The following is a 9,434-nucleotide window of genomic DNA, read 5'->3' as shown; positions in this document are numbered from 1 at the left end:
TTAAGAATAGCCGGCAGATATAAAATATATGTATAATCAATATAAAATATGTATATAGTTATATATAATAAATGTATAATCTATGTATACCGGCTAGAAAAAGAAAACAACGAATCCGGATGGCTATTTGTGTAAATATCCTTTTTTCAGGCCAAGAAATTGGAACTCTACAAAATTGGGCTGGATGGACGTTGATCCAAAGTTTTCTTGAAACTTCCTTGTTGGGCCAGCAGCTTCAAATCCAATTTCCACTAAAGAAAAGTTTTCTCAGATCAATGAATACTCCCATCAAGTTCTTAATTTTGTTTCATTTTCCATATCTCAAAATAATTAAGAATAATATTAATTGATATTGACAGGATTTCAATTTTTTCAGATAATACGTTAACTTCAAATTTTTGAAAATCTACTTAGCGGAAAAGATAAGGATGCGATCATACCTACACTAATGCATTAGACTCTTTATGAACTCCAAACCTGATCCGATGAAAAGTTCTCATTATTGCATCATCGTCAAGAAATCGAAACAATAGAAATCTGTTTATTATTATTATTATTATTATTATTATTATTATTATTATTATGATGATCATCATCATCATCATCATTATTATTATTGACATACTCTATAACTTCTTAGTCTGTCATATATCCTATTTGATCTTAATTATTGACAAGCACTAAATCTTGTATGATTTGTCCTCTGTAATATATATCTGGTCCATTTCTTATCTTACAATTGATTCGTGCACGTAGTAGCGGCAACTGTCGGTATCACCATTGGCGAATCCAGAATTTAATTTAGACCGTCGTCGGAGTTTAAATTGAAGATATAGGTTTTGAAATATGTATTTAACCTTATCTATACTTATTTTTCACATATATATATACATAAGGTTCAAATTAAATAGAAAGTTATAAATTTTATTGAATTATATAGTTGCCATAGAAAACGCCATGTGATGGATACATAAGTTACGTTGAAAAACATCTTTTGCATAAGTGAAGAACGCATAAAACACAATCCAAACATGATTCCTTATATTTAGCCTAAACACAAATGACAATGATCAAATTAAACAAGTCGTACAGGGTACATATTACAAGCTACATAAAGACTTCACCACATTGTTTATTATTAACTTTAATTTGAAATGGTTGATTAATTTTACGAGTGAAAATTGACATGCATGAATTTAGTTACCACCATCTCCTCCACCATGCCCTCCGCCGTATCCACCTCCGTAACCACGACCACCTGATCCACCTCGGTTTCCAGATCCAGAACCGGCTCTTGATCCAGCGTATGACCCGGCAGATGAGCCTGCCTCTGAACCACCACCACCTCCACCAGTCGAAGATGAACTAGAACTTGAGCTCGAGCTTGAACTTGAACTTGATCCTGATCCTGAACCTGAACCTGCACCGGCACCTGAACCACTTCCACCACCTAACCCTAAGCCAATCCCAACACCAAGACCAACTCCTACACCACCCAAATCCAATCCCAAATCCATCCTTGCCACTCGACTTTCAGACATTACAACAAAATTTGAAAAAACAAGAAAAACAAGAAAGGAAAAAGCCTTCACCTTAGCCATACTTGAAACACAAGACTAAAACAGCAAAGACAACGTTAGCGTACTCTTTTTAGCTAGTTGTGCTTGGATGTTTTTGTTGTTGTAACACTTTGAGCAATGTTTGGGCTATTTATAGTTGTAGATACTAATTAGGTACACTAGAATAAGTGGGAGAATTTTGTTTAATTAATGTATTGTGATAGGAATAGCGATTATATGTTGAAACTTTGAAAAAATGAGACCAAAGTTTGTGGACGAAAATGTTAAAGCATGCAATACAAAAAGCTTATTGGAGTGCTGATTTGATAGTGTATACTATGATGAGATTGTGCCCACCCACAATTCCACTATATATGGTTGTGGAGGTATCTCTAATATGTAAAGGAAAAAACCAAACGTATATAAAATAATACAAAGTGGAAAAATATATAATTTATATATAGAAGAAAATGTAGCACGAGGAAAATTGATTAGCACTAGTAATATTTTTTTTACAAGGTATATAATTAAATGCATGCATATTGTTGAATGGCAGGAAGTGGAACTTTGGAGCAATGATAAACTTGTTTCCGTAGACCGTATGACCTATAGGTCACGTGTCCGAGCACTGGAAGCACTCACTAACGCTTGCTGTCTACGCCACTTCCCTTGAGTTGCGGCCTTATCTAAACCCTATGCGAATACCCGATGCTTTGTGCACCGGCTGCCCTCTATATTATTGAATGGAATGATGAAAAGGATATCATAAAAAGAGAGATAGGAAAGTTCTAGATTTAGGACTTAGGTGTGAAAATAATATGTTGCTTCAATTATTGATGTAGTGCTCTAGGTTATAGTTAGTGCAGAGTCAAATGATATAATATATGATCACTTGCTATTGACATATTATTACTATTTAGATCAAGATTGAGATGAAACAATTTAAATAAGAACACTGACAAGTGATGGTTGGTGATATATAACTATATTGGAGTATACGCGCATATATATACTTGTTACTGTTTTTTTTTTTCTTTTATCTCAAGTTACACTAAGGATAGCATACATAGTTAGGATTCAAGATCTAAATTTACTAAGTCAATATTTAAAGTTCTTAATACTGAACTAATTAAACTTTTAGAATTATAATTTCAGAATTTAGTATTTATTTAAATATCACTATTTTATACACTCATATAAAAAAAAAAATTTCAATTGAACGCATAAATGATACACATATTAGTTAAAGCTTTGGACTAATATAATAGCTTTTGTTTAAACTTTATATTTATATTAGAAAATTTATTAAATATGTATAAATATTTAATTATGAAACATAATAACTAAAACGAACTATGAGTTAGATAAATTTTTTAATATTTTTAAACTTCAAATTCTGAATCCGGTCTCTATTTCTTCCTCGCCCATTTATGTTGGGATTGAGTGTTTGGAAATGCAGCAATCAATCCATATTGTTGCATAACTTTTTTCAGAACGGAAAAGAAGATAAAAGAAGAAACTTAAAAGGAAAGGGAAATGATTGATTGTTGAAAAAACTAAAAAGAGAAGTTTATTTCATGGATTGAGGGAAACGAATATTCATGTTCTTTTAGTTCTCATTACTAAAGGAGACAAAGAGAAGACAAGTTTCTTTCCGTCTTTTGCTTACTATACAAGACAATATAACATTATCAATTTTTTTCATTTTCTCACATGTTGTTCGGTACTCGTATTAAGACTTTTACTAGTCTAAATTTATGTGGTATAAGACCCATTAATAATAAAAGTGCTTTCTACCATAATCGTTTTTCATTCTTAGGACTCGAACCCAAAAATTCTGATTAAGGATAGAAGAGTTTTATCCATCCCACCACAACCGTTGAGAGTCATTTCCCTTTCTTTCCATTTGTTCTCTTGTTCAAAGTAAGAAACAAAATTAATAAAAAAATCTTGAACCGATTAAGATAGGTTGAGAGTTGAAATCCTTTTTCACAAGGAATTGCAATACTTTTTTATAGCAAAGTGTAAAGATCGTAACATTCTTGTAAACAAGGATATATTTGTTGAAATTGTCAAAAGTCCCACATCGATGGATGACAATTTTGAATGAGAATTTCACCCTATAAAAGGAGGCCTAATGTTTAGGATTTAAATACACCTCTCATTTGCCTTTTATCTTCTTAAGGCATTTGTATCTTCTCTCTTTAGTATTATTTCACTTGTAATTTTGGAGTGGAATAAAATATTGATTGTGTCCGAGGAAGTAGGCAAAATTGGCCGAACCTCGTAAATTCTGGTGTTCTTTTATTGTTGTCTTATTGTCTTGTTTATTATTTAGTGGTTGTCATAATTTTTGGTATAGTAGTTGTGACTCATTCACACTATATACATTTGGCTTCCGCAACAATTGGTATCAGAGCCAAGGTACTGTCTAAGTATGCTCTGTGGTTGCAGCATAGTCTGATCTTCCACATCAGAAAAGATCTATCTTGGTAACTGAGTCAAGGTTCTGTCTGAGTATGCTCTGTGGTTGCAGCTTAGTCTGATCTTCCACACCAGAAAGGAAATAATCTTGATTTGTGTCGTCAGCTACTAAATAATATTTGTGTCAAAATGGGAGACAGTAAACAAGAAGAATCTACATCAAGTGTCAATAATACGTCATCGTTGGCATCTTCGCTTATGACAAGAATTGTGTCAAATGCGAAATTTGCGGTAGAAATTTTTGACGGGTCAGGACATTTTGGGATGTGGCAAGGCGAGGTTCTAGATGTTCTTTTTCAACAAGGGCTAGATCTTGCCATTGAAGAAAAGAAGCCAGATGTTATTGGAGAAGAAGATTGGAAAATTATCAATCGTGTTGCTTGCGGTACCATTCGATCCTACCTTGCTAGAGAGCAGAAATATCCATACACAAAGGAAACTTCTGCAAGTAAATTATGGAAAGCACTGGAGGATAAATTTTTGAAGAAAAACAGTCAAAATAAATTGTACATGAAGAAGAGACTGTTTCGCTTCACCTATGTTCCTGGTACCACAATGAATGAACATATCACCAGTTTCAATAAGTTGGTCACAGATTTGCAAAATATGGATGCAATTTTTGATGATGGTGACTTGGCCTTGATGTTGTTGGGGTAACTTCCTAATGAGTACGAGCACCTTGAAACTACTCTACTCTATGGAAATGACGAAATTTCTCTCAGAAAAGTTTGTTCGGCTTTGTACAGCTATGAACAAAGAAAGGGAGAAAAACAGAAGGGCGGAGAAGGAGAAGCACTAATTGTGAGGGGTCGTCCTCAAAATCAAACGAGGACTAAGAAGGGAAGATCTAAGTCGAGATTTAGACCCAACAAAGATGAATGTGCCTTTTGTCGAGAAAAGGGGCACTGGAAGAAAGACTGTCCGAAGTTGAAGAATAAGGCCAGACATAACAATGGAAAGGCCATTATGGATTCAAATGTAGCTGATTGTGATGATTCAGACTTCTCATTAGTTACAACAGAGTTATCAACATCATCAGACATATGGTTGATGGACTCGGCTTGTAGCTACCATATGTGTCCCAACAAGGACTGGTTCGTGAATTTTCAAGAAGGAGAATATGGAGTCATCCACACAGCGGATAACAGCCCTCTTACCTCATATGGCATTGGTTCAATAAGATTAAGGAGCCATGATGGAATGATCAGAACATTAACAGATGTTCGATATGTACCGGGTTTGAAGAAGAATCTCATCTCTGTGGGAGCCCTAGAATCAAAAGGGTTCAAAATCATTGCAGAAAATGGAGTGATGAGAATATGCTCCGGTGCACTAGTGGTAATGAAGGCCAATCGGAAGAATAATAACATATACCGCTATCGTGGTAGTACAGTTATTGGGACAGCAACAGTGACATCCAGTGATGACAAAGAGGCAGAAGCAACCAGGCTATGGCACATGCGCTTGGGACATGCTGGAGGGAAATCCTTGAAAGCTCTATCTAATCAAGGATTGTTAAAAGGCGTAAAGACTTGCAACTTGGAGTTAGTATTGTGTCAAAGGGAAACAGACAAGGGTTAAATTTGGCACAGCGATCCATAATACTAAAGGCATTTTGGATTATGTACACTCTGATATTTGGGGTTCTTGCAAAACATTTTCATTGGGTGGGAAGCACTATTTTGTAACCTTTGTTGATGATTTTTCCGAAGAGTGTGGGTGTATACAATGAAGAGGAAAGATGAAGTGTTGGGAATTTTTCTCAAATAGAAGACGATGGCGGAGAATCAAACAGGCAGGAGGATCAAGTGTATTCGTACAGACAATGGAGGTGAATACAAAAATGATCATTTCAATAAGGTCTGTGAAAATGATGGCATCGTCCGACACTTCACTGTCAGAAATACACCACAACAGAATGGAGTGGCAGAACGTATGAACCGGACTTTACTGGAGAAGGTACGGTGTATGTTGTCCAATGCTGGCTTGGGCAAAGAATTTTGGGCTGAGGCAATTACATATGCATGCCACCTCATTAATCGTCTACCATCTGCTGCTATTGATGGCAAGACACCATTTGAAAAATGGTATGGAAAACCTGCTGTAGATTATGATTCTTTGCACGTGTTTGGCTCAATTGCATACTATCATGTGAAAGAGTCAAAATTGGATCCGAGAGCAAAGAAGGCTATATTTATGGGGATTACTTCTGGAGTCAAAGGATACCGCTTATGGTGTCCAGAGACAAGGAATATTATATTCAGCAGAGATGTTACCTTTGATGAATCTGCCATAACAGATAAGGTGACAGTTGAAGATGTCAAACAAACTGGTGGTGCATCAAAGCAGGTGGAGTTTGAGGGAAAATTTATTTTTCCTACACAAGAAGCAGAGGAGGAAACTCATGAAGATTACCCTCTGGAAGAAGAGCCAATAGAGAGGGAGATTTCAACTCAGGAATCTCGACAACAACTTGAATCAATAGCAACCAGCAGGCCAAAAAGGACAATAATGAAACCTGTTCGTCTCATAGAGACGGTTGCTTGCGCAACCTCAATTGTAGCTGATGGTGTTCCTACCACTTATAAAGACGCAATCCAAAGTTCAGAAGAAGATAAGTGGAGGATTGCCATGAATGAAGAAATGCAGTCCCTTCATCAGAATCATACATGGAAATTGGCCAATCTCCCGAAGGGAAAGAAAGCAATTGGGTGCAAATGGGTATTTGCAAAGAAAGAAGGATTTCCTAACCAAGAAGATGTTCGCTACAAAGCAAGATTGGTGGCCAAAGGATATGCTCAGAAGGAGGGAATTGATTACAATGAAGTATTTTCTCCAGTTGTAAAACATTCCTCCATTAGAATTATGTTGGCTTTGATAGCACAGTTGGATTTGGAACTAGTTCAGATGGATGTAAAAACTGCGTTTTTACATGGAAACTTGGAGGAGGAAATCTACATGAATCAGCCAGAAGGATTCAAAGTTGCTGGAAAAGAAAATATGGTATGCAAACTTGAAAAATCGTTGTACGGATTGAAACAATCTTCTAGATAATGGTACAAGCGATTTGACAAGTTTATGTTGCGGCAAGGGTACAAGAGAAGCAAATACGATCATTGTGTGTATTTGCGCAAACTTAATGATGGTTCCTTTGTATATCTTCTTCTATATGTTGATGATATGTTGATAACTTCCAAAAATTCGGAAGAAATTGATAAGTTGAAGATTCAACTGAAGGAGGAGTTCGAGATGAAGGATCTGGGTAAGGCAAAGAAAATTCTTGGCATGGAGATAATAAGAGATAGACGTTCAAAGAAACTCTATATATCTCAGAAAGAATATTTGAAGAGAGTACTACAGCGTTTTGGCATAGATAAGAAGACTAAGCCAACTAGTACGCCACTTGTTCCCCATTTTAAGCTAAGTACTACTATATCGCCAAAGGATGAAACTGAACAGGAGTATATGTCAAGGGTACCATACGCAAATGCTATTGGTAGCTTGATGTATGCAATGGTTTGTACGAGACCTGACATTTCACAAGCCGTTGGAGTTATTAGCAGATATATGCATAATCCAGGAAAGGAGCATTGGCAAGCTGTGAAATGGATTCTACGGTATATTCATAGTACTGTAGATGTTGGGTTAGTTTTTGAGCAGGAAGGCAATCGGTCTGTAGTTGGATATTGTGACTCAGATTTTGCGGGTGATCTGGACAAACGAAGGTCAACTACTGGTTATGTGTTTACTTTTGCAAAGGCACCAGTTAGTTGGAAGTCTACTTTGCAGTCAACAGTTGCTTTGTCTACAACAGAGGCAGAGTACATGGCTATTACGGAGGCTGTGAAGGAGGCAATTTGGCTTCAGGGGTTGCTAAAGGAGCTTGGTATTGAACAAAAAAATATTACAATTTTTTGTGATAGTCAAAGTGCTATTCAATTAGCGAAGAACCAAGTTTATCATGCAAGGACGAAGCACATTGATGTTCGGTATCATTTCGTACGAGAAATCATAGAAGAAGGTGGAGTCACGGTGAAGAAAATTCATACTACGGAGAACCCTGCTGATATGCTGACAAAAGTGGTGACTGCGGTCAAGTTTCAACATTGTTTGGATTTGATCAACATTGTTGAACACTAAAGATTGAAGATGAAGACACAACCAAAATTTGTTATTGAGAGAAAATTGAAGATGTGGAATTTTGCCAAGGTGGAGATTTGTTGAAATTGGCAAAAGTACCACATCGGTGGATGACAATTTTGAATGAGAATTTCACCCTATAAAAGGAGGCCTAATGTTTAGGATTTAAATACACCTCTCATTTGCCTTTTATCTTCTTAAGGCATTTGTATCTTCTCTCTTTAGTATTATTTCACTTGTAATTTTGGAGTGGAATAAAATATTGATTGTGTCCGAGGAAGTAGGCAAAATTGGCCGAACCTCGTAAATTCTGGTGTTCTTTTATTGTTGTCTTATTGTCTTGTTTATTATTTAGTGGTTGTCATAAATTTTGGTATAGTAGTTGTGACTCATTCACACTGTATACATTTGGCTTCCGCAACAATATAGATGTACTAGAATTGCAACTGTATATGTGTAATATTCTTGATATTGCTCAAATAGGTAGAAATCAAGATAGCTAGAAAGTCACTCTGATGATAGCGTCAGAAAAATGATCTCTTATGATCAACTATAATTTGAATAAAAAAAAATCATTCTACTCATATATTTTAAAAGAATTAATCCAAATAGCTGCCCACCCAACCGATTAAATTAAAAATAGGTGGAGGTATAATGTGTCACGACCCAATTTCCCCTCCGTGTGACATCGTGACGGCACCTAGTCTCTACAACTAGGCAAGCCTAACATTTTACGGAATAATAAAATAAAAATATGAATTTAACCAATTATTCAAAAATACACAACAAACCCCAAAACCCGGAACATCGTGAATCACAAACTACAGAAAGAAAAATCTAGTGTCTCTATACATCAGAGTCTAACAAGGAAAAATAGAGAAGATAATGGACATGAGAAAGAGTAGAAGGGGACTCCGAGGTCTGCGAACGCGGCAGATATACCTTGAAGTCTCCAAAGTTGTCCCGACTCACTGATAATGCGGCTGATAAGGTACACCTGGATCTGAACACGAAAAATATATGTAGAGAGTAGCATGAGTACACCACAATCGGTACCCAGTAAGTGCCAAGCCTAACCTCGGTCGAGTAGTGACGAGGTCGGGTCAGGGCCCTACTGGTAAATATATAATAAAATAATATAGAGTGTAATACCGCAATGAAATAAAGGTTGAAATTTAACAACAATGAAATCATAGAAGATAACAGCTCAGTACACAGAAACACAACAGGGGATCTCCTGAGATACCATCT

The 9,434-nt window shown here is 36.1% G+C and overlaps 1 protein-coding gene across 1 annotated transcript; it reads right to left on the bottom strand.

The window, feature by feature from the left end:
• Positions 1 to 975: 975 nt before the first annotated feature.
• Positions 976 to 1,702, bottom strand: LOC104104880 (glycine-rich cell wall structural protein 1.8). Its single transcript, XM_009613066.4, has one exon. It carries the CDS (start codon positions 1,599 to 1,601, stop codon positions 1,197 to 1,199), a length of 405 nt encoding a protein of 134 aa, XP_009611361.1. The 5' UTR covers positions 1,602 to 1,702; the 3' UTR covers positions 976 to 1,196.
• Positions 1,703 to 9,434: the final 7,732 nt, after the last annotated feature.

Source organism: Nicotiana tomentosiformis, chromosome 11, assembly GCF_000390325.3.
Source record: "Nicotiana tomentosiformis chromosome 11, ASM39032v3, whole genome shotgun sequence".
NCBI classification, from domain to species: domain Eukaryota; kingdom Viridiplantae; phylum Streptophyta; class Magnoliopsida; order Solanales; family Solanaceae; genus Nicotiana; species Nicotiana tomentosiformis.
The sequence above is the reverse complement of the archived record's forward strand: the minus strand, read 5'-3'. Positions and strand labels throughout refer to the sequence as shown.

What these genes read in the sequence shown, in the direction of transcription:
- LOC104104880 (XM_009613066.4), bottom strand. Translation starts at nt 1,601, where the DNA reads ATGGCTAAGGTGAAGGCTTTTTCCTTTCTTGTTTTTCTTGTTTTTTCA.